Source organism: Sceloporus undulatus, chromosome 4 (genome assembly GCF_019175285.1).
Source record: "Sceloporus undulatus isolate JIND9_A2432 ecotype Alabama chromosome 4, SceUnd_v1.1, whole genome shotgun sequence".
Classification (NCBI taxonomy): domain Eukaryota; kingdom Metazoa; phylum Chordata; class Lepidosauria; order Squamata; family Phrynosomatidae; genus Sceloporus; species Sceloporus undulatus.
Window position 1 is genome coordinate 45140248 of NC_056525.1, and position 25913 is coordinate 45166160.

Here is a 25913-nt window from a genome sequence, read left to right on the forward strand (position 1 = left end):
ATTGACTGATTGATTGAAGGGAGGAGGAGGAGTCTCCTCCGCGTGAGGGAGTCACGTTCCCCAAACTGTGCCCTTTAAGAGAAATTTTGGACTTCAGCTCCCAGAAGCCTCAGCCATGTTGGACAACGGCGTGGGATTCTGGGAGATGAAGTCCCAAATCTCTTAAAGGGCCACGGTTTGGGGACCGCAGCAAGGCTGGTTCGCGCATGGGCAGAAGGGAGCGTGCCGCGCGCATCGCTCCCTGTCTGAGGAGAAATGAGGCGGCCGCTGGGAAAAGAGCGAGGAGTCGGTAAATAGCAGCGCCCTTTAGCCTTTCCTGGCAGATGGGGCCAGATATCCGCCGGGTGTACTTCGCCTGAGAGGAGAGGACGAGGGTCACGTCGGGCGCTGCTCCGAGGGAGGAGGGGAAGGGCTTCCATTTGCCCCTTCCTTCTCCTCTGCTTCTTCTCGTTAAGGCTTCCCTTTCATTGTTATACTTTCGTTTAACTTTGAGTGACTTTATAGTAACTTTGTCAGGAGCGGATCCACCAAAACCCCTTGAAATAGTAAAAATGGCTGTGAGTCGGAGTGCGAGGTAAATACTAGGCAAGGTCAAAGGGAAACAACCAAGTTGAGAGTCAAAGGGAAGCAACTTGGTCCTCAGCCGTTATGGAGGTGGAAGGTTTTCATTCTGACAGACATAACTAGTGACTAGGAAATGATTAGTATGTAAATAAGGCCATTAGCTATGCTTTAGTTGTATGTTACAAAGGCTACAAATAATATATATATATATATCCCCTACCTACATACAGTGGGCCCTCTCCATACACAGCGGATCCGTAGCAGGATTACAACGTAATAAATATACAAAACAGTAATAAAATGCAATAAAAATTGTAACAATAAATAATAATAATAATAATAATAATGAAGTATTTCCTTATACCCCTCCTTTCCCTTTTGAGGATCCAGGCGGGTAACAACCGTCCAACATAACATTTAAAAACTAGTAGCATGATCCCTGCCATCCCCAGCCCTCCCTCCTTCTGCTAAAATGCAAACAAAACATAATAATACAGTAATAATCCATTAAAACAGATTCTACCAAAAAGCAATAGTGGAATAGAAATATAGAGATCTAGATCATAATCAAGAAGAGAGGATAATGTTTCTTATACGGGGGGGGGGGGGGGGGGGGGGGTAAGCTCACCGGAAGAGATCCCTCTTAACTGCCTTCTTAAAAGCATCCAAGGAGGTAATGAGATGGAGCCCTTGTGTTCCACTCTTTTGGAGCTGCTGCGTTGAAGGTTCTCTGGGAAGAAGAAACTAATCTAGTTGTCTGTGCTTCTAACAAATTCTTCCCAGATATCGGTCGCCAGTGAAGATCTCTTAAAACTGGTGTAATATGGACGCTCCTTAAGGAGCTTGTGACCAACCTGGCTGCCATGTTTTGAACTAATTGAAGCTTCCGAACTTGGTACAAGGGTAGCCCCATGTAGAGCACATTGCAGAAATCAAGACCAGAGATTTAATGGGGAGCAATCCTGTGTGTGGCGTGGCTTAACCTTCTGCATAAGGTTAAAGCTGCGTATGGTGTGGGTGCACTGTATGTCGCACTCATATCACAGCTCTCTTCTATCAGGGAATAAAAGATGACACCATTGGGATCCCCAGATGGTTGCCCATACAGATAATGACAAGACCCTGGTTTGCTTAGCTTCAGTAAGGTGGTTGCTGTAGGCATAAAACAAGGGAGGCTTGTAACAGGATATTCAACTGTATCCCCACTACTTAAGTGAAGTGCTGGTATTTAGGGATCCTGACAATGTTGTGCTACCGTTCACATTGGCATTGGGGGAATATCAACAATGAGTAAAGGTTAAATTAGGCTGGGCAATTTTGGCATGTCTGGGGGCTAATATTTAGCCCCTGTGATCCTCGAGGTGCTACACAAACTGCCAAAACTACCAGAAAATTGGACTGTGCAAAAGAGAAATAAGAAGTGACTAGAAATCTACATAAGATTTGGGGGGGGGGGGATTAATGTTGGGGAGAATGCCTGGAACCAATTTTTAAGACGCTAGAAGTTTCACCTTTTCTTTAGATAGAAAAGTGGCTGTTGGGGATCTGGGCCACTGAAACAGCCTTTGGGGCTGCCTACTCTTAGGACCTTTTTTCTCTTTCCTGTCTCCTCCTGTGCTACAGTCTGTGCCAGATTGCTGCAAGCTTCAGCCTTGAATATTTTATTTGCTCTTTTGTGCCTTCAGTTTGTTTCTGATTTATGGTGACCCTAAGATAAACCTATCGCAGGGTTTTCTGGGGCTGAGGGTATGTGGCTCATAGTTTATATTTTATAGTACTGTATAGCATATTTTATAGTATAGCTGCTCCCCTCTCGGACCTCCTCAAGCAGGATCCAATGAGGTGACAGGGAGGTGTGTTGCCTCCTTGGATTGCATGCCAGTTCATTAGAGCCTAGATTTCTTGTGACCCCCCTAGACTAGAGCAACTCTTGTGCCCCCCTTTGAGTCGTGCCCCACCATTTGAGAACCACTACTTTACACTACAGAGAACAAGTGGAAACAAAATAATTTTCTCTATTTTATTTAGGACTTCCTCTATTTTTATTGGAGCGGTTTTACCTGCCCCTCAAACTGGCTATGCCAAAGGGGTTCCTTATAGTTTAGTTGCTCCTTCCAGTTCAGGACTTTATAGCTCCATTTGCAGTAAAAAATAATATATATTTTTTGAAAAAGTACCTTAAAGAAGCTATTACCAAAGGTTGGATATTGATCAATTACCATATATACTCGACTGTAAGTCGACCTCATGTGTAAATCGAGGGTAGGTTTTGGGGCCAAAATTATGGATTTTGAAACGACCCATGGATAAATTGGGGGTAAAACTTAGGGGCATGTAAGAGTGTAAAGGATGGAGCAAAAGAACACATTGCCAAAGAACTTACAAAATCCCAGAAAGCATAACTGTGTGCTCACCCTAAAAGGCTAGAGTCGGGGCACTCAGTGCTTCCAGGACAGATTACAGTTGGCTTTCTTGGGGTTCCTTTTTAAACACAGGAGTTGAAGTACAGTACTTACATTGATAAGCCAACCCAGGTTTTTTGGGGTCTATTTTTTCTAAATTTCTAAATCTAAAATTTCTAGATTTATGCATAAGTATATACAGTAAGCTAAATTTCTTTTTATGTATATCCTGATTTTCTCCCAGGATGAGATCCAACGTGGTTGTATTTTTTGGTACAGAATACAAAAATACAGAATATACTGTATTTTTAAAATGAGTTTTATGTTTCCAAATAACATTTAGTCTGTTAAAAAGGGTTAACAGTTTTTCTGAAAAAAATCATTTTTGTTCTGCAAAAAATTCAGGGGAAAAAACCTGTTTTATTCTCATGGTTTTAAATTTTCCAAGAGTTTTACATCTTTTTAAAAATTTTCTCCTTAATTCACATACTGTTTGCTTCATTCCATTCATATTAAATCACATACCATTTGCATCATTCAATTTGTATTATGAATATATTAAACTACATCCAACTTTCCATTTTTAGTGACAGGGATCTACTTCTATGTTTATTCTTTGACTATTTAATTTTTAATGTTTATGTTGTGTTGTCTGAACATGAAAAAGCAACAACAAATAGAATATGAATTTGCTATTAATATACATTGTATTATTATCATAGATTACATTTAAGAAAAGTCACCTTTGCATCATACATTTTCATTCTCCAACTTTACATGGCAATTGCTTCAGATGATTCTTGTTATTATCAGACTGATCTTAATATTGGAAATCCTCTTTGTTGTTTACTGATGTAGATGCTTTCCATTCCTTAGTCATGGTAAAAGATTTATAGAAATATTTAAAATACTTTCAGATACCTGCTGCTATGAAATTGACCTTTTTATTTTTGTGTTTTGAAATCTATCCAACTTCTTAATCATTGTATAACCTTAGAATCTTTAACTGAAATGTGAAGGCAGGCCATGTCTGAAAGATCAGTTCTTTCAGACTCCTTCCTTAGCCATCACGAAGTAGAAGCCATTTCATTAGGTTATGGCAAAGAGAGATGAGAAATAGGCCCAATCTACCTAACTCCTCACATCCCGATTTCTACCTAATAATGAATTTGTTTCTTTCCTGTTTCCTCTCCTTTCTTTTTGTGCCACATCTGGGGCCATCTTGTTTTCACTGATTGTAATTCAGTTTCTCTGGAAATGTTTTCTACTGAAGCATGAGACAAAATGCATTAAATAAATAAATAAAAATTGCTGGACTACATTGTTTAGCCATGCCATTTAATTCTGCAGTACATTGTACAAATAGTGATAACTGAGAAGTCAGAAAAGCAGCAGCATCAACGTTGCTGACTAGGTCCCAGCCGCTCCCTCAATTTCTAGTCTCCAAGGAGAAGTTTACACAAGTTCAAAGTGCTTTTTCTGCTTTGCAGTAACTTTCCATTTTCTCATTTGATCTGGCATTGCAACACAGTCACAAAAGTGAAACTGAATTCACTGTTTTTGGACAGAGTCCTGATTTACTGGAAAGGGTTGTCTTTGCATGCTCACAGGCCAAAGGGACAGCTTTTGAAAAGCTTTTGAAAAATATTGTTTCTTTCAAGGCAAGTTGGGGGAGTAACTACTCATTTTACCACCTTATTTTTCACAGAACTTGAATCAGGGGAATGGTTTTGAGATGTGGTGCTTTCAACAAGGCCTGAGTATTTTGCCTTCGGCCCTTGTCATTTGGTCATCTGCTTCCTTTCTGTTTTCCTACATTACTGCAGTTCTGTTGCATCATGTTGACCCTTTGGTGCCCTACATCAGGTCAGTAAGTTTTCCACTGTTGTATTTTCACCCATACCATAATGTCATTTGTTAGGAATGCCTCCCTCCAATTCCTATCCCCTTTTGTGGCAAACTCTTTACTAAATTTTGTTTCAACAATATATATGAAGAAAGTTGATAGGAAGAAAATCAATTCGTTTGAGATTTGGTGCTGGAGAAAAGTACTGAGAATATCACGGATAGCCAAGACAAACAAATGAGTCCTAGAAAAGATGATGCCTGAACTCTGTTTGAAAGCCAAGATGACCAAATTGAGGCTGTCATACTTTGGCCACATCATGAGGAAAAATGAATCATTAGAAAAGACAACGATGCTACAAAAGATAGAAGGCAGTAGAAAGATCAGAAGACCACATACCAGATGATTAGATTCAATCAGAGAGGACATGGGCCTGGACCTGCAAGACCTGAGTAGAGTGGTTGAGGACAAGGGGGCTCGGAGATGTCTCATCCAAAGGATCGCCATGAGCCATAGTTGACTAGAGGGCAGTTAATAGCAACAACAAAATGGGGGTAGTGCCACAGCTAGGAAAGAAAGAGTAAGCTTTCCACTTCATTTTAGAACTCCCCAAACTGTTTCTCTCACATTGAAATTGTGTGTGAGTATGTAATGTAGTGGAGCAGATGTCTTTGTTTCTGTGTGCATATTGATTTACGACATACCAGTAACTTGATTTTGAGAGCCTGTTAAGCCATGTTTCTGTGTTGTTTCTGGCTGAGGCTGGCCAAACCCAGGAACAAGTTGCCTTTTAGGATTTTGCCTTTATTTACAAATGCAAACTTTTGAATAGCTCAGTAGCAAGCCTACTTCAGTCACATGTTTCCAGAGTTTGCTTTTATATAAGTTGAGAGAAATTTGATCACACAGTTAACAGTTATTAAGTAGGATACTGAATATTTACTTGTATCACAAGAAGAGGAGTATTTAAGGCCTTGCCTGAAAGAAGAAGAGCCCTCCTTCCATCCACCATCATCCAGAGGGAGAGATAGACAAGCCAGTTTCATCAGGCCTTGCCTGAAAAGAAGAAGGCCCTCCCTCCATCCACCATCATCCAAAGGGAGAGAAAGACAAGCCATCTGGCATGGAGGGAATGAAAAGACAGGACCAACTCCATCCGGCCTAGCCTGAAGAAAAAGAGCCCTCCCTCCATGCCATCTGTCATTGTCCAGCCTGGGAGGGAGTGAAAAGGCAGGACCAGCTCCATCAGGCCTGGCCTCAAATAAGAAGCAGAGCCCTCCCTCCAGTCCATCTGCCTTGGTCCAGGCCTCAGAAGGAGAGAAGAAATGTTGGACTTGATCGCTTTCCCCACCACCATTCTCTTCTCCTTTTGGTTTGTGTCGTTTTAGATTGTAAGCCTAATTAAAAAGATATATGTACAGCACTGTGTAAATTTACAGCGCTATATAAATAAAGCTGAATAATAATAATGGCCTGTTACATACTGCCAAAATAAAGCTGCTTCGGGTCTCTTTGGAGGTATGCTGTTTAAATGATGCATGCATCCTAAGAATCCGGAAGCTGCACCAAAGCTGCACTCCAGTGCTTAGGAATGGAATGTGGCTTTGGCGCGACCTCTGGACTCTTAGGACCCATGCATCATTTAAATAGCATACCTCCAAAGAGACCCGAAGCAGCTTTATTTTGGCAGTATGTAACAGGCCAATATGTTTCATTTCTTTCAGTGATGCAGGGACAACACCTCCTGAAAGATGTTTGTTTGGGATAATGTTAAACATTGCTGCTCTACTGGGTAAGTATAAATAGAAAGAATACTTGGCTTTTGGAAAATGCTTAGACTTGAGCTTTGATGATGCTTCAGAGGGGAAGAATTCTGTAGCTATAGAAATAGGATACCTATTGAGATGGCTTTGTGATGTGGAATGCTACACTGCTAGAACACAGATGAGGCGACCATGGGTATATTTTAGTAATGGGAAGTAGAGGTGGTAGTGTGATCATTGAGTATTAATTATTTCATAGATATCATGGTAAACCTGCCTGTGTCACAGCTGATTGAAGAACCAAGTTGTCTGATGCTTAGGCAGTATGTGGGATTTGAATCTTATTTCAACATTGGTGACAAGAGGCAGCAGGCAGCTTAGAGGGTATGCAGCATGTCCTCTGAAACACACTGCTCTGTCTTCTCATATCTTGCTACCATTCTGTAACCCTTTCCTTTCCTTCTTTTTGGAATGGCTCTGATAGAATTGCTGTCAGGTCTACATACACAAGATTCCATCCAGTTATTGTCCTTTCACTGAAGGAATTATCTTTGATCCAGCAGTGACTTCCAAGGAACAAAGAAGTAAAGGAACTAGATAGTATGCAGTTAGAGCAGGCAATTAAAGGAACAAATTGGGAAGCAGTTAGAGCTGATTTCACTTTCCTGCCCTCAGCCTGCCATAGTGATTCCTGCATCATTTTTTAACTATGTGGAGTAGCGTCGAGGATGGGGGCATGGGAATTGTCAGAAGTCACTTTACTGCCTGTTTCACTGATGGAAACCTCCACTGGATCAAAGAATCATCATAGTTGGTAATCAGTTGGATACAGTAATCTTTATTTCTACATTGCTTTTGTTGAGTTTTGCATATTTGATGTCTGTTTTTATGTAACCATAATAGTAATCCCTGGCTTCTGCCATCTTTTCAGTTGAGTTGCATAGTCTCATAGTCCATTTTCACTGTATTTATATTGTTTGTTCACAGGCATTGCTACCATGTACGTTCGATACAAACAAGTCAGTGCTTTGATTCCTGAAGAACCCAAACTCCTCAGGTTAAATAAGGTTGGCATTGTGTTAGGAATGGTTAGCTGTTTCGGACTTTGCATCATTGCAAATTTCCAGGTTTGTGTTTTATCTTTAATTCAAGGGAAATATAGGGGTACCATTCATAAGCACAACATATATTATAGGAACATTGCATGTGAGAAGTATGTAGTATTGCTGACCCATGTATCTCATACCTGTGCATTTGGGGGTTTTGTGTTTTGTTTTGTTTTTTGGCTCAAATGTAAAATTTTGCATTTGTCTCTGTTGAATTTCATTATATTAATTTCTGCCCAGTTTTCTAGTTTATCTACCATATATACTCGACTATAGGTCTACCTCATATACAAGTCCAAGGCAAGTTTTGGGGCCAAAATTATGGATTTTGCCATGCCCCATGGATAAGTCGAGAATAAAACTTGGAGGCTCCTTCATTGTGTGTATGTGTGCGCATGGCAAGAGGGAATTTAATTGAGGCTTTTTGCTTCAGCATTTTGTTTCAGCCTTCACTCCCCAGACAGGGAGGCGCATGGGAAGGAGATGGGCTCTTAAACCAAACAGCAATATCAGTCATTCACCTAGATTACCATACTGACCCATAACAAAGTCGACTTGGGATTTTGGGGTCAATTTTTGGGCATAAATTTTTCAACGTATAGACGACTATATATGGTAAGTCCTATTGAGCGCTGTTCTTCCAATCTTCCAGTGTGTTAGCCACCCCTCTCAGTACTATGTCATCTGCAAACATGATAAAGACTTCCTCCACCTTGTCATCTAAATCACTGATAAAAATGCTGAAGAGTATTGGCCTTGACACAGTGGCTCAGCAGTTAAGACACTTACTCTGTTGATTGCAAGATCAGCAGGTTGACAGTTTGAGGCTCAAACACTGCATGATGGGGTGAGCTCCCATCACTAGTCCCAGCTTCTGCCAACCTAGTAGCTTGAAAGTATGCCAGTGCAAGCAGATAAGTAGGTACCATTTTGATGGGAAGGTAAACAGCGTTCTCTGCAGTCATGCTAGCCACATGACCACAGAATCATCTTTGACAATGCTGGCTTAGTAACAGAGATGAGCACCACCCCCTACAGTCAGACACGACTTGACAACCTTGTCAAAGGGGAATAACTTTAGCTACCCTTAATGACTTTGAACAGAATCCAGAGAACCATACTTCAAAACTCAAGACAAGTTTGAGTATGAAGCGCAGCTATGGATGATTTGAGCAGTTTTCAAACCAGTTATGGATTCATCAGATGCTGTTCTCATCTGTTGCTGTTCCCATCTGTTCCATATTTAATCCATTTGTCAATCAAAATATTATGAGGGACCTTATCAGATGCTTTGCTGAAACCCAGATAAGTGACATCCACAACATTCTCACCATCTACTAAGCTAGTGATCTCATTTAAAAAAAAGATATAAGATTAGTTCTTGTCAAACCCATACTGGCCCCTACTGATCACTGCATCGTCATCAAGATACTTGTAGATGGACTCCTGTGTAATTCATTCTAATATTTTTCCTGGTATTGAGGTCTGCCTAGCTGGTCTGTAGTTTACTTTTTTTGACAGAGATAGTGTTTACCCTTCACCAGTCCTCTGGCACCTCACCTGCTGTCCAAGATTTCTCAAAAATGATGGCAAATGGTTCAGAGAGTACACCAGCAAGTTATTTCAATAGTCTGGGATGCAATTCATCAGGTTTTGCAGATTAGAACCCGTTTATGTTAGCTAGGGGATTCCTGACAACACTCTACAAGTCTTGATTTGCAATTCAGATCCCTTGCAAAGGGAGTTGGGTGAGTATAAAAAGACTTTGTAAAAATGAGCTTCATTATCAGAGGTTTTGTTAACCTATATGCCTGTGGCTGAATGAGACTACATGTGAAAGGAATATTGGAGTCCAAGTAGACCACAAGTTGAACATGAGTCAACAGTGTGATGCGGCAGCTAAAAAGATCAATGCAAATTTAGGCTGCATCAATAAAAATATAGTGTCTAGATCAAGAGAAGTAATGGTGCCACTGTATTCTGCTTTGGTCAGGACCCACTTGGAATATTGTGTCCAGTTCTGGGCACCACAATTTAAAAAGGACATTGAGAAACTGGAGCGTATCCAAAAGAGGGCGACTAAAATGGTGAAGGGTCTGGAAACCATGCCCTATGAGGAACGACTTAGGGAGCTGGGGATGTTTAGCCTGGAGAAAAGAAGATTAAGAAGAGATTATATGATAGCCCTGTTCAAATATTTGAAGGGGTGTCACATTGAGGAAGGAACAAGCTTGTTTTCTGCTGCTCCAGAGAACAGAACCAGGAACAATGGATCCAAACTGCAGGAAAAGAGATTCCACCTCAACATTAGGAGGAACTTCCTGACAGTAAGGGCTGTTCGACAGTGGAACACACTCCCTCGGAGTGTAGTGGACTCTCCTTCCTTGGAGGTCTTTAAGCAGAGGCTGGATGGCCATCTGTCAGGGATGCTTTGATTTGGATTTCCTGCATGGCAGGGGGTTGGACTGGATGGCCCTTGTGGTTTCTTCCAACTCTATGATTCTATGATTATAGGTGTCTGATTTTGCTCTGTCATTAAAGAAGTTTTTTTTCACCTTGCATCTAAGGCAAACAGGCAAACAGTAGTGGGTTTCTAAAAAAGATGTCTACTACTACTACTAATAATAATAATAATAACAACAGCAACTAGGTTGGTAAGTATCATGGATCCCTGTCCTGTACATACTTTCTGGAAGGAAATGCCACTGAGTTCAATGAGAATTCCTCCAAGTGAGTGAGTGTAGGACATGTAGCCTTAGGGAGAAAATTAATAACAGGAAATTAAACTGCTTTGAATAAGACAGTACAGGTTCTTTACAAGGCACAAACACATTGACTCACTCTTCATCAGAATACAATTAAATTGTGATAATTAAGCATCTTCAGATTCCTGTGCTAGCTTACACTATATGTGCTAGTATACTGTTCCTACTACAAGTCCTTGAATCTTTGTGATAGTATGGCTGGTGGCTGTACTGGCTGGAGAATTTGGGGAGTTGTGGCCGAAAAAGTAACCTTTTCACATTCTGCAGATGGACTTGTCCACAGTAAAATCATACCTTTTGTAAATACAAATTCTTTGGAGTCTCACACCTGAATTCTGAATTTGGTTAATGTTTAAATTTTCAACTATTGCTATCCTGTATAACCTGAACGTATCTGAATGCTGTTCTTTTTCCTATAGAAAAGCTCTGTGTTTTCCATGCATGTAATTGGTGCCTGTATGACATTTGGAGTAGGAGCCATATACATCCTGACTCAGACCATTCTTTCCTATAAGATGCAACCAGAAATTCATGGAAAGGGCATTTTTTGGATCAGACTGACAGTTCTGCTGTGGTGTGCCTTAAGCACAGGGAGTAGTATCCTTTTTGATCAAACATAATGAAACAGTGAATGTGAACTATTCTTAAAAAGTATACTTTTAACTTGAAGCATGATCTAGACAAAGAAATAATGGCTAAAAAGTACAAAAAATGACTAAGAAGATATATTAAGGTAGTCTGAAAAATACTGCAAAACTTGTGAGTTTCAGTAGTTGATGTTACATACACATAATGCATTTTCTTCATATTACATATATTGGCCACCAGAATTTGAATGGAATTCCACTGAAGTTATAATTAGATTTAGTTACATTTCTGTGTTGCCTTGGGACTTGCACACCAACAATACCTGCAGGGTGGCATGATTCCCTTTTACCCCATATATATGTTGAAAGAAAGCAAATAGGGTAAACCGTGCTGGCCAATTGGCCGTAATAAAGTTGTTGTTGTTGTTGTTGTTGTTATTATTATTATTATTATTATTATTATTATTATTAGGGTAAACAGGAAAGAATGTAGCATAGTTGTTGTGTTCTCCATGAATCTTTTGCATAAGAGAGCAGGGTAAGATAGATAGTAAAGAAAGGGCTTGTTTCTTAATGGGCTGGATCTGAAGTTTCAATCGATTGTGCTGCACAGAATTGCATTTGCGGTGATATGAAAGTTGCCAGGAACGTTCTTTAAATGTTTGCTCAGTGATGGTGAGCCTTAGTCTAACATGTAAGTCATGCTATAGTGATCAAGTATTCAAATACCAAGCAAATGTAATGTATATACCATAAAAATTAGCACAGTTTTATACCAAAATCTTAAGTATTTTTACAGGTTGAAACAATAAGGAAAATGTATCTTAAAATCTACAAAAAATAATATGCACACAAAAAAGCTAATATACAAATACAGAGGGCATGGAACAAGAAGTCTTAAGCTGTCAGTTGTGTGATGCTGTTGCAAAATGAGTACCATTTCATGCTGTCCCTTCTTGTAGCTGTACACCTCCACTCTGTGTTATATCCCCCACCGTTCTGGAGAGCTCATTGACAACCCACAGCATTCTAGAGGACAGGGTGTGTGTGTGTTTGGTCAACGTATTGTGGAGAAGTGGAGGGGAACAGCGCTGATCTGAGCAGATCTCTCTTTTCTACCTGTTGTATTGAAGGACACAAGTGATCTGACCTCAGTGTGGGTGTTTGGTCTGTTACTTGATATCCCATTTTAGAGGATATGGACAAACTGAAGATGGCTGAAAGAAAAATATACAGATCATTGAAAAGGAAGGGGAGACCATAAATTGGTGAATATATACCAGCTAAACATGCAGCTTCACAGTCATGGAAGAAAGCAAATAGGGTAAACAGGAAAGAATGTAGCATAATTGTTGTGTTCTCCATAAATCTTTTGCAAATTCCTTAACTTTTTAAGTGTTTATTTCTTCAATGATTTTATACAGTGGCCTTTATGGAACAGGTTTAATACAGAAGCTGCACTGGGATCCTCAGGAGAAGGTAAGTGATTTTTGTTGAGTATTCAGCTCACTTTCCACAAATCAAGCCTAAAAAATTCCCCCAGTGCATCACAAAAGGTTTTGTTTAAAATAGGGATTACAGTTTGCCACCAAAACTTGGTGACAAACTGCTGAATGCACATTAGTCAATGGGAAAATGTCTGTAATCTGTGGCATAGTCAATATAATAATAATAATAAGAAGAAGAAGAAGATTTATTTATATGCCGCCCAATCACTGGGAATCCGAGCGGCTTACAACAGAGGGGACAACAGACGGTTCCCTGCCCTCAGGCTTACAATCTAAAAGACACGACACAAAAGGAGAAGGGAATGGTGAGGGGGAGAGGGGATCAGGTCCAGCATTATTCTCTCCCTCTGAGGCCTGGACCAAAGCAGATGGACCGGAGGGAGGGCTCTTCTTCTTCAGGCTAGCCCTGGTGGAGCTGGGCCAGCCTATTCTCTCCCTCACAGGCCGAAAGATGACAGTTATGGAGGGAAGGCGCTCTTTCTTCAGGCTAGCCCTGATGGAGCTGGGCCAGCCTATTCACTGCCTCTCAGGCCAAAAGATGACTGTTATGGAGGGAGAAGCCTCTTCCTTCAGGCTAGCCCTGATGGAACTGGGCCAGCCTATTCTCTCCGTCACAGGCCAAAAGATGACTGTTATGGAGGGAGGAGCCTCTTCCTTCAGGCTAGTCCTGATGGAGCTGGGCCAGCCTATTCTCTCCCTCACAGGCCAAAAGATGACTATTATGGAGGGAGGAGCCTCTTCCTTCAGGCTAGCCCTGATGGAGCTGAAGTAAATATGAGTCACATTTACTCAATTTCATAGTCAATATAATGGAATGAGAAGATGGTACCAGTTATCAGTATGTCACCTAGGAAGTGAAAAGATGGTGCCAGTTATCTGCCCTTAATAAAGAGATGAACCAACCTGTTTCTTGTGTATGGAAAGAAATGAAGGTATTGAATTATTGGCCCTCAATATGGAGATCAACCTGTTGCATGGTTGTATGGAGGAGAAGCTAATGACAGCAAGCCCTTGGCATGGAGGGATAAATCACTTCCTCTGTTTTCTCTGTATCTAGAGAGAAGATTGTATTGGTGATCAGCACTCATTACAGTGAGATAAACCTGTTGTGTCTCCTCTGTATGGAGTGAGAGGAATGGTACCAACAATAGGCCCTCAGTACAGAGGGCCTGACCTGTTATGCTTCCTCTGTATGGAGTGAGAGGTTGGTCCCACTGATCTGCCTTTGGTATAGAGGGACCAATAACTTCTGTTTCCCCTGTCTTCATGTGATTCCTCTGTATGGAGTGAAGAGAAGTTATCAACGATAGGCCTTTAATACATCTCCTCCAAAAGGAGTGTCAAGATGGTCTGCAGCCATTGGTGATGCCAGCCTGGTTTCTACCTGACACATCTTCATTGGTGTAGTAGTTGCCATGTAGGACCACCTGAGGGCTAATTGGTTTTACCCATCTGTGGGGTTGGAACTGAAGAGGATTGAGGTGGAATGGGGAAAAAGCCAGTGATCTGTCAGATTAGACTGTTTCCTAACTGCCCAAGAAGCCTCTGATAGGCTTTGCTCATATAGTAGAGCTGTTAACCTCACCTCTGTATTACAACTGGCCTATGCCAAGCACAGAAGGTAAGGCAAGTGGTCATTTAATTCTGATGTTTCAGCAGAGATCATAGTACTCCCTTTAAAGTAACTGAGGCAAGTGAAGACATAATCAACAAAATGCAAGACAGACAGTGTCAAACAGAAAACAACGCCTGACAGGAAAATTAAACTGAAGTGTTCCTAAGATGCTGCTGCTGCTGTGGCAGACAAAAAAGAACTGAAGGACAATAAGCAAGCTGGTAGGTCACTCAGAAAGTGAGCAGGGCTACTGCCCAAATGCTTATGTAATAGCTCTAGCGCAGCAGTTCCCAACCTGTGCTCTATGGAGCCCTAAGGGCTAGCAAATAAAAAAAGATTGGGAACCATTGCTCTAGAGGATTCAGAAGATGCACTGCGTGATTCACAGAGACCATGAAGAACATGAGATTCTCTGCAATAATTAATAACATGAAGGTTTTGGAACCAGTGCTCTAAGTTAGTCCGCTAGTCTTATTTGTTGTGACTGTCATTCTTAGACCATTATTCTGGGCTGACTGTATTGATTATTTTTATTGATAATGCTAAGCGCATAAGAGGAGTGCTGCTATATCAGATCAAAAGCCTGTTCAAGTCATTGAAAAGCCATTACTGTATCATGTGGCAGTGAATTTAACCATGCACTGCATAAAGCAATGCTTCCCTCTGTCTGTTCTACATCTCGTGAGATTCACCTTTGGTGGATGATCCTGCGTTCTAATATTGTGAGATTATTAACATCTGAGTATTCCTTGCCTAGGAAAACCCTGTGAAATTTATGGGGTTGGCATAAGTCAACAGGTGGCTTGGAGGCATGTATACACACACATTAACAATCTATTTTGAGAATTATCAAACATCTTACGAGCTTTAGTTGTAAATTGACAAGTGTCAACAAAAAACTGATTTGAAATACAAAAACATACAAGTAGGACTTCGTGTCCCATTTGAAGAAAGTGCCAGTGTGTCTTCACTCCTTAAGATAAGTGCTTCCATTCTGGGTCCCATGCAACTTGAATGCAAGACTGGAATGCTGTTTAAGTGGAATTTTGAAGAGACTGAGGGAAGGGCACATTTCATCTTTCTTTCTTCTAGTCCTCCACCAAGGCCTTCCTCTGATGTACTGTTTAGCACTAGAGTGCTCAGGTTTGGGTCTGGCTGCCAACTCCAGATCAGAAGATTTTTGTATTTATATTGGGAGCGGGGATAAGGCTGCACACCACAGCAAGTCTCTGTCCCTACCAGCAAGGACCATGTCAGTTTGCTATTAGGAGTGATGGTCCTCCATCACTGAGACAAATGTTCCTTATATAAGTCTGTTTTGTCTTCTACAGGGTTATGCCTTTCACATAGCAAGTACAGTCTCTGAGTGGTCTTTGGCTTTTTCTTTCATCAGCTTTTTCTTCACATACATCCGCGACTTTCAGGTAAACCAATATTTCTTTGCTGAATATCTTATAAATTAGAGAGCTCAGAGATGGACATAGTTAAAAAAAAGTAGTATAAAAAGACATAGGAATCAAATGGAACTGATAAAGTAGACGGAGTCATGGAAGCTTACACTAGAAATTTCTTCTTCGTAGTTAGTCTCAAAGGTGAATTTCTTTACTTTTTAAATACAGTGGTACCTCGGGATACGAATTACCCAGCTTACGAATTTTTCAGGATACGAAAAAATCCCATAGGGATTTATTGTTTCGGCTTACAAAGGTTTTTTTGGGTTACGAAAAACCCCCGGCGCTGTTTTAAATGGAGCCGCGGCAGAGCCGCGGCTTTTTCTCCATTAGCGCCTATGGCAATTCGGGTTACGAAGGTTTTTCGGGTTACGAAATTAGCCGCGGAACGAATTAATTTCGTAACCCGAGGTACCACTGTACTAAATCAGACTATTGTGTTGATCCCTTTGAATAGATACTTGTAATCAGTTCATTTCCTCACATTACATTACAGTTTTAACTCAGTGAGGGATGGTTTCACTCTCTTTGTAGTGTAACCGTTTAGCTGCGCTAAATGTGGCAGGAGAATATTATGTTATTAAAAAGCTAGTACATTTTGTGTTTGAGATGCTGAGATGATAATGAGCTGTATAGGAGGAAAGCATGTTTTGTATCCAAAGCAAGTGACTTGTAGTTTTCAGACTGTTTTTAGTAACAAACAAAAAAAAAAAAAAGGGAGGGGGGTGATTTTAATTAAAGAAATGGGAAAAGGTTGTATTTTTAAAATTGTGACTATTTATGTCAGCTTACAAAATGTCTCTTGCAAACATCTTGTACACATCTGAGGTCATGGAATTATAACTGTGATGAATTACTTTAAAAATAACTTTCCAAGTTTTGAGAGGGTTTGAAGATAGTGAACCACCTTTACGTTTAAGGGGGTGTGACATAGGTAACACTGTGATGTTATGACACAGTTGGAAGATATATCATGGGCCAATAAAGATGGAATTTCTGTGGCTAATCACATGAAGCAGAAACCATCCCATGCTAAAAAAAGTATGGGTTTTGTTGTGTGCATTTTTGTTTGTTTGTTTTGGCTTCCAAGACTTGCCAAAAATAAACTAAATAGATCACTTAAGTATTAGATGTTTTTTATTTATTAATTTTCTCCATAATTTCTGAACTTCAGGAAGACAAGAAGATAACACTTGACATATGTATATTTTGTTTTATGATGCAGTGGCCCTTAGTATCTACTGGGGTCTGGTTCCAGGACCTGATGTGGATGCCAAATACCATTATATCTAGTGGCACAATAAAATGGTGTCCCTTATATAAAATAGCAAAATCAAAGTTTGCTTTTTGGAAGTTGTTGTTGTTGTTGTTGTTGTTGTTATTATTATTTACAATATTTTCAAGCCATGGATGGTTGAATGTGTGGATAAGAAATCCATGGATAAGGAGGGTGAACTGTACTTATTGCCCTCTACTCAGTGTTGTGGTCTAGAGACCAGTGCCAGTTTATGGTGTATTTCCAGGAAAGTGTGTGAACACAAATAGAGTTTCATTCCGAGCATACTGGGTGAAAAACTGCCAGTCTGCCTCATCAGATAACTTGTGTATAACTGTACTACATAGCTCACTTTTAGTAATAGAAAAACACTGAAATTAATTTCCACTGATCACTGCAGAAATTCTTAGTTCACAACTCCTAGTTTGGATTAGGATGGCCATGAAAAATATGTGATCCTCAGAATTTGTTACATTGCAGTTTCCATCAACTTTAGGCAGCATAGCCAGTGGTGAGAGATTTGCAGTCTAACATCTGAAGGGTCTAGTGTTGCCCACTCCTGAATTAGAATTTGTCATACATTGCCACCTTTGTATTTGTAGTTCTTTAAAATTTCACTAACATTTGTTATATCTGTAGGATATAAATCCAGTAGCATTTGTAGCCACAGTATACTTCAGTTCTCCTGGGAAACAGCATGCAGTGTGTTTCCCATACTTTATTTGTAATTGTGTGGAGAAAGAACTGGGAGAGCTGTTAAACTTCATTCTTTCCCTTCCCCCATTTCTTTCTACTACAGAAAATCTCTTTGCGAACAGAAGCACTGCTGCAAGGAAATAACTTATACTATACACACCAGCAGCTTCTAACAGATGACCAAGGAATGTCGATCACAGGAAGAACATAAGAAGAAAACAGAACAAGAGTATGAGTTGGATCCAAAGATATCATTTGATTGGGTAAAGACTTGTTCCATGAAAGGATGAAAATATTTTGAACAAACACTGTATTCTATTCCTTTTAACTCAGGTATTCTGATAGCTATTATGCAACTAACAGGAGACTGCATGATAGTCTTCAGCCAGGTTTATAGATATATAAGTATGTTGCAAGCTTAGCACTTCAGAATAGGCTGTTTTTAAAAAGTCTGCTTTTTGGACAAGTTATTTTTGGACTACAACTCCCAGAATCCAACCACCAGCATGGCTACTTATCATGCTTTCCCAACTGTTGCTTTTTATATGAAAGTACTCTTACTAATGAAGGAATGTAACTGAAATGTGTGATTTGTATGATTGAAGTTTTTAATTAACTGACAAAACGATGTAGTTCTGAAAATGAAGTAACACTGGCAATAGCATCCTGCAACATTTCTTTATAGATTTTTATTTACTGCATAATAAATGTGCAAATTACAGTTTGCTAACTGCAGTCTATATACTAGAAATATGGAGGAGTCCAAGCGATTTCCATATATTAGTTAACACACAAACATCCAGAAGATTCTGTTAAAAATCCCATTTATTTCTGTAAATGATGGAGGGGGACATTCCCTATGTATGAAAAGAAACAATTATTTGCAGCTAGCACCAATACATCACATGAAGTTGTACTTTCCATTAGAAAGAGTGGTATTTAGTCGCTGTAAACATGCGTCTGGAATCACTACAGACTACTTCTCCGGTATGTCCTCTATCGCCTGCTTTAAGATTTTTACATTAATTGGTTTTAGGAATATCCTGGTTTATTTAATTTTTTTACATACAAAACATGGGGGAGGATGGGTTCTGGGCTGAAGAAAGAAGTGCAAAAAGAGGACTGAACACACACAAACTAGGCCCCTTCCAGCTCTATGATTCTGTGACTCTATGACATTTAAGTTTATTCCAAAATATCTTGGAGACAAATGAGAAAAGGAAATCACTGGCTACTGGCTTTAAGCAGAATAATAAAGTACTGTGCAACAGTAGCCCACAACACAAGTTTGTAATGGGGTTGTCAGCTAGTGCCTTACAAAATGCTGTCCTGTTTGAGCAACTCATAAGTGAAGAAATAGCGCTCTCCTTTTCCCAGCAGAGAGGGTCCTGTCCTGTAATCTGGGTTTAGCTCCTCCTATTTGCTCCTGTAGGCAGGGACAATAAACAAAAGACTGGCCCCTATATAGAGAGGAGCTAGCCCCCCTGAGGCCCAAGAATCCTGCCTATGCTCCTAGCAGGAGGTGTCTCTTCGAGCCAGCAAGGTTTTTCCTTTCTCGAAAGCAGTTTGAGAGTTCTCTTGGCCTTCCCTTCTTCTCCTCTCTCCTGCCTTTCCCCCCTTCCTTGGTGGTGGCTATGGCAGAGGACCCCAAGAGCACTGGCTAAGGGTCATCCTTAGCTCAGGCTTCCCTAGCTCAGGGTCTGCCAGCTCAACAGAAGGAGCTGGCTCCAGAGAGAGACCCATTGGGATGTGTTTGCTGTTGTTCTGCAGCTTCTTCACTACTGCCACTTCAGTCCTTTTCTTCTCTTCGTTTCTCTTGCTGCCTTGGGAGCATGAAGAAGGACGTAATATGGCAAGGGCTCCCAGGATTGGAGAAAGGTCTTGGCTTTGCCAATGGCTCTCCCCCTCCTCCAGAGCTGCCCCCTATCATGGTGGGAGCACAGGAGATTTCTGCAACAGCATTGCAGCACATGGGAGCTGTGGGAACAGATGATGAGGGGTATCTCCTCCATATCTCTGTTTCTCCACATCACCTCTGTCCAGCCTGCTTAAGGCCAGGGATCAGTGAGGAAACTGGCCAGAAGTCATGGAAACTTCCTTCCTCAGCATCTCTGCTCAGCCCATTGGGGCCTGAGTTCAGAGGACAGACCAGCCAAAAGCCATGGCAAAGGATTTCTCTGCATCACCTCTGCCCAGCCTGTTTAAGGCCAGGGATCAGTGAGGAAACTGGCCAGAAGTTATGGAAAGTTCCCTTCTCAGCATCTGCTCAGCCCATTTGCGGCCAGAGTTCAGAGGACAGGCCAGCCAAAAGCCATGGCAAGAATTTTCTCTGCACAGCCTGAAACAGGGCCAAGGTCAGAGAGGCAAGCCAGCCAGAAGACACAGGAGAAGGGTGAGTACCAGGAGCCCTCTCCAGCCACCAAATAGCCTTTGCCAGATCTAATGCCCTCTCTCGGGGCAGGCATTGCCATGAGGCCTCTGCCAGGGCCATTGCAGGCACTATGCCTAGCATAAGGTTTGGGACTCTGGCAGGAGGGCAGATGGGGGCATAAACCCTTGGTCTCCCCCTTCCTTCCCATCTCTGGCCCCAATGGCACCCAGGACCCCATAGGTCTGGGGGATCCTTTTGCAGACAGGGAAACAAATGGTGGTGTTGCCAGGGCTCCTGCACTTTCCTTTTGAATTCTTATAATGAGATGGTGTGTAAGGAGGCAGAGGACTCCTCCTCTATGTGGTACAGCCGCATGGCTGTAAAGGAAGCTGGACTTGGCCCAGCAGGAACTGAAGCTTCCAACTCTAAAATGGAACTTTTTGGCTGCCACAGAGCATCCCACAAAAAAGCACAAAATGGCTTCATGTCCTCCCCAGAGAGAGCATGGCCTCTGCCACCCACTTCTAAACAGGGGCTGGAGGGCCATCTATCGGGTATGCTTTGATTGAGAGTTCCTGCAGGGCAGAATGGGGTTGGACTGGATGGCCCTTGGGGTCTCTTCCAACCCAAGAATTCTATGAGAGAGCACATGGATACAAATCCTCCTGTGTTCCCTTCCCAAAAATTACAACAATAAAAAGGGGGAAGCCACTTGTGGATATCATGGGTAGAGAGTTCCCTTCACTCCCAATTGTATTTGGCTGCCCCAAACTATGGCAGCGGGCCTCTCCTTTCCATCAGAGATTATCCTTGTCAGCACACAGACATGCCTCAGGTAAATGTAGAGCCATGTCCCACAGCAGCCCCTCTGCCCTTCCCAGCTACTTATGCAAGTTGGAAGGGAGCTGAGGACCAAGCCATCTTCTATAATACAGCCAGGTTACTATAAAGCCTGCCTGAGATTAAAAGGGCTAAGCTTCTAAACCCCAGCTTGAAGTTGGGGCTGTTTTAAACATAAATAAAACAAAATGCCCTGTGAATATCAGGGCTACACTACAGGCCATATACAGCTATCTACCCATGATTAGGGTTGCCATAATGGAGGACCTCCGAACCGGGACAAATGTAGGACCAGGTTTGAAAAAGTAGGACTTTTTTTTTTAATTTCCTGGCTAGGAAATTTAAAAAAAAAAAAGTCCTACATTTTCAAACCCTGTCCTCCTCCTCCTCCTCCTCCCGGCTTCGGAGGACGCCTAGGCCGGCTCCCAAGCGGGGAGGAGGAACGGGGGCTGCTTGGAATCGCGGCGATTGCCGCGGTGCCAAGCAGCCTCCCCCTCCTCCCGGCCTGGGAGGAAGCCTAAGCCGGCTCCCAGGCCGGGAAGGGCGCGGGAAAGCTTGGCATCGCGGCAATCGCCGCGGTGCCGGGCTTCCTCCCCCTCCTCCCGGCCTGAGAGGGAGCCTAGGCCGGCTCTCAGGCCGGGAAGGGCGGGGGGAAGCTCGGCATCGCGGCCATCGACTCTGAGTAGGTGAATCAGGTCGTGTATTCAAAAGAGCTACTGAACTCTTGATCTCACTCCACCCAAGGGGTTGATGGTGCACTCAACCAGGAGTGCATCTACCTCTGCGGCCTTGACCACTAACGCCTCCCTGTCAGATATTTGCAGGGTGGCCACATGGAAGTCGCCTTCGACATTCATAAGACATTACGAACTGGATGTGTCTCAGTCCGCAGAGGCGTCATTTGAAAGGAGGTTCCTCCAACAGATTTTGTCGGGGGCCACAGTCTCCTAGCAGCACCTCCCTCCCAGTTTGAGAGGGCTTTTGTAAATCCCAGATTACAGGAGGACAGGACCCTCTCTGCTGGGAAAAGGAACGTTGGGTACTTACCGTGACACGTTCATTTCCTGCAGAGAAGGGTCCTGGCATCCTGCCCACCCGGGTGCTGTCTGCGGCCTCCGACCCTGCCTGCCTGTTGGTGGACCTGCCTTTCTTCTTCTTGTTGCTGGATTGGTTTTTCTGAGTTCTTGTTTGTTCTTGGACTAGTTTTTTCTAAGGTGTTCTAGTTAACCCTTAGCTGATGTTACTAAAGTTCAGTTCCTTGATTACCTTACTAGTCGCTTGGCTTGTTATTGACTGAGCCTCAGGGGGGCTACCTCCTCCCTATATAGGGGCTGATCTTTTGTTTATTGTCCCTGCCTACAGGAGCAAATAGGAGGAGCTAAACCCAGATTACAGGATGCCAGGACCCTTCTCTGCAGGAAATGAACGTGTCACGGTAAGTACCCAACGTTCCTTTTCATCTTCGAATCATAGGCCCGTTATAGACGGGCCTGAAAATACAGACTGGGTTCGTATTAGGGTTAGAAAGGGGCGTCACTTCCTGATGCCCCTAACCCTAATATGGACCCAGTCCATACAAAATGGCAGCGGCCATTCCACACGGCCGCCGCCATTACAACGTCACAACCACGCCGCCTCCAAATGAGGCGGTGTGGACGTGACGTCTTTGTGCCGCGTGGGGGCACCTAGAGTGCCCTTTCCGCGGTGCAAGAAGGAGCTCTGAAATGGAGCTCCTTCTGGGGTTTGCGTCGCTGGGCGCAGCCTTTACATGGCTGCGCCCAGCGATGCAAAGGAGAAAGGGGCCAAGCAGCCCCTTTCTCCTCCTCCCCGCCATCACCGGGTGTCCTTGGGGCTTGAAGCCCCAAGGACACTCCTTTCCAGGCCTCAGGGAAGCGGCCTTTTGCCGCTTCCCCGTGGCCTGCAGAGCAGTGGATCGGGGCCTTGGAGGCTGCCAGTCTGGCAGTTGAGGCCCTGATACAGCGGGGAAAGGGACGGGTGCAGGCCGCCCCAAACGGGCGGTCTGTAACCCGCCATAGATTCTTAAAAGTTGGAAGAATTCACAAGAGCCATCTAATCCACCACCAGCCCTCCATACACAGCTAAAGCACTCCTGGTTGTCTTCTTGGGTATTTGATACTACTAGAGAGTAGGGCATCTGCCATGAGCAGATAGGTATTAGAATCCTTGTTAGCTTCAAGCCAAATGTTAACAGCTGTCCATTGGTGTGGATAGAATTGACTTGAGTTAATGGCATTGTTTGATACCTTCTGTATTCATTTTGCAGTTTGAGGCTGGATACAAAGGTTGGGAACAGTAAGAGGAATAATTTTTTCTCTGCTGCTAACCTGATTGTACAATTGTCATAGCTGTTGAGAGGAAGATGGGTCACACTTTCACAGTCTGATTTTCTTTGTTTGCATCTGCACTTTATAAAACTTGGGAACCTATCATCCATTGGTCTCACCTGAGGGGCTGCACTTCAGTCAAAGAACTCCATTGATGTCCAGCAATAGGGGATTTGATCTGAATGCCAGGTGATGGACTCATCTTTGTTTAGAGGCCCAGTGCTATCATTAGCTGTGAGGGGATGCTGGAATGTATCAGCAAAAGGACTAGAATACGTCTTTGCTGTGTGCCATTTACTGCATTGTTTACCATCAGAAAAGCTTATGATACAGCAGTAGTGCCTGTCAGTGTTCTGCACCAAAACAACCCTTGGAGAGGCCTGGAACTACATTCAGGTCTGGCATAAGACAGATGACTCTTCTGATTTGGTGTTGCCTGCAAATGTAATAAATAAATATTTAATAAATATGCCCTCTATTCCATCATCCAAGTTATTTGTAAAGATTTTGAATAGCACTGGGCCCAGGACAGAACCCACTAATCATTTCTTTTCAGGATGAAGAGAAACATTGGTGAGCACAGTCAAACCACAAATCCACCTAACAGCACTGTCTATCCTACCTTTTACCAGCTTGTCTGCAAGATTGCTGGGGCTCTTGTGTAAAGTCTTACTGAAATCAAGATATACAACATCCATAGCAATCCCCTGATCTGCCGAACTTGTAAATCTCTTTCCCTCTCTATAAAAGATTAAATTGGCCTGACATGATTTGTTTTTGAGAAACCCATGCTGGTTCTTAGTAGTAATAGCATTAGTTTCTAAGTGCTTACTGACTATTCAAAAATATGTTATCAAACTTTTCATGGTATTGATACTAAGCTGACTGGTTGATGTTTGTTTAGGTCCTATATTTCCCCTTTTTGAAGTTGGGGACATACGCTCTCTCCTGTTCTCCAAGAATTCTCAGATTATCAACAGTGGCTCTCAGATTACATTTTAAAGTTCCTTTAGTACTCTTGGATGCAGTTAATCCAGTTTTGTAGACTTTGGGTCGAAACAGATGGCTTCCGAAGATAGATTGGGACTGCAGCAAACACATGTCATGGCCCCAATTCACCTTGCAGCTGGCCGGAAAAGGAACAGCAAAGAGCGCCTCCTTTTTGGCTTGAAAAAAGGCAGCTTTTCTTGCCCTCCGTGCTGCCTGGGTGGCTTCAAGCCGCTCTGGTGGCATGCAGCGTGTAAACACCACACCGGCACAACTTCCAGGCATCTTGGGGGCATGTGGCATCTGTACACTATGACCCCAAGCCAGCTGGAACCAGCTTTTCATGCCGCTCTGTTTCCCCACTTTATTTCATTTATAGTAGCTAGGTATTCTTGTGCTGTCCATTTACATATTCTAGGCTACACTCTGTTTCCTGCATCATTTGTTCTATTTTCACCAAGTAATGCACTTTTCCTTTAGGGAGAAGACGACCCATTAGCAGCCATCTTCTCCATGCTGTGTGCTTCAGGCCCCTTCAGCTTCCTGCCCAGAGCTTCATAGTTGCTCACGGGTGTTCTTGGCTGTGTTGTTGGCAACCAAATTAATAATAAGACCACCGATCTGTGTTCTTGATGAGTTTTGGCAAGCTGTCAGTAACATCCTGGATATGTATCCCAGAAAAACAACACATTTTCTGATTCATCTTACCACGCTGGCACACAGGTGATTCTATGCCCTTGAGCAACAAGATCCCAACCACTTTGTTGTAATTGACAGTTATTTTTACTATTTCCTCAGCATGTAGTATCTCTTGTTTTTGGTTTCCTGTTTGAGCATAATCATCACAGCTTTCAAAATGTTGGAAGCAACTACAGTGGTGCCTCGGGTTACGAAATTAATTCGTTCCGCAGCTAATTTCGTAACCTGAAAAACCTTCGTAAGCCGAATTGCCATAGGCGCTAATGGGGGAAAAAGCCGCGGCTCTGCCGCGGCTCCATTTAAAACAGCGCCGGAGTTTTTTCGTAACCCGAAAAAACTTTCGTAACCCGAAACAATAAATCCCTATGGGATTTATTCGTATCCCGAAAAATTCGTAACCTGGGTATTTCGTATCCCGAGGTACCACTGTACTTAGTTGGGGAGGTCCTGAATCCCTGTCTATAAGGTCTGCTCCTGAGAGTAAATTTCCTCCAAGATGTTTCTTCAGTGTTACATGCCTCTTCATCTCCCTTGGCAGTTTCTTCCTGTTGGTTCTGTTGGACCACATTAATTGCAAGGGGTTCCCCCTGATTGGCTTAATGCTTTAGGCTTTAAAACCTTTTTGTCTATAACTTCAAGAGGAAATGCACATGGCAGGAGGTCAGGAAGCAGCAATATTCACAGCCATAAAGTTACATGGGCCCTTTACATGTGCCCTCAGATCTATGTGACCAGTCATCAGATGTTCCACTTAAAGGTCATCATGACCTTTCCAGGTTCATGCTTTTTGGCCTCTCTGTAACTGCTGTTATAACAAAATACAACAAAACATTTGTACTCCAAAATAATGCAGGTATGTAAGTGTTAACAATCAGTTCTCCCTGTGTTCTGTGCAGGAAGTCCTCATGTTCTCTGATGCATAAAGAGACCCAGCACATAGCTGTACTACAATGAACTTTTCTTCCAAGAGAGCTACCAATTTTCACTTCCTGTAGGTGTAGTTCATGTTTTCTGGGAAGACAAATATTGCACATACTGTATACTGAACAACTATGGATCTTTACACCACCATCTGCAGTTATTTCTCTCCCC

The 25913-nt window shown here is 42.4% G+C and overlaps 1 protein-coding gene across 4 annotated transcripts; it reads left to right on the top strand.

Annotated features, from left to right (window-relative positions):
- Positions 1–144: 144 nt before the first annotated feature.
- DRAM2 (DNA damage regulated autophagy modulator 2) lies at positions 145–18300 on the top strand. 4 transcript variants are annotated; one of them, XM_042466322.1, is made up of 8 exons: positions 145–289; positions 4675–4832; positions 6537–6604; positions 7563–7702; positions 10866–11043; positions 12430–12512; positions 15488–15580; positions 17683–18300. In XM_042466322.1, exons 2-8 carry the CDS (start codon positions 4702–4704, stop codon positions 17788–17790), a joined length of 801 nt encoding a protein of 266 aa, XP_042322256.1. In that variant the 5' UTR covers positions 145–289; positions 4675–4701; the 3' UTR covers positions 17791–18300. The 4 variants fall into 4 exon arrangements, with proteins under 4 accessions (XP_042322256.1, XP_042322257.1, XP_042322255.1 ...); XM_042466323.1 differs by lacking the exon at positions 145–289 and adding an exon at positions 296–449; XM_042466321.1 differs by lacking the exon at positions 145–289 and adding an exon at positions 313–574.
- The last annotated feature ends 7613 nt before the right edge of the window (positions 18301–25913 follow it).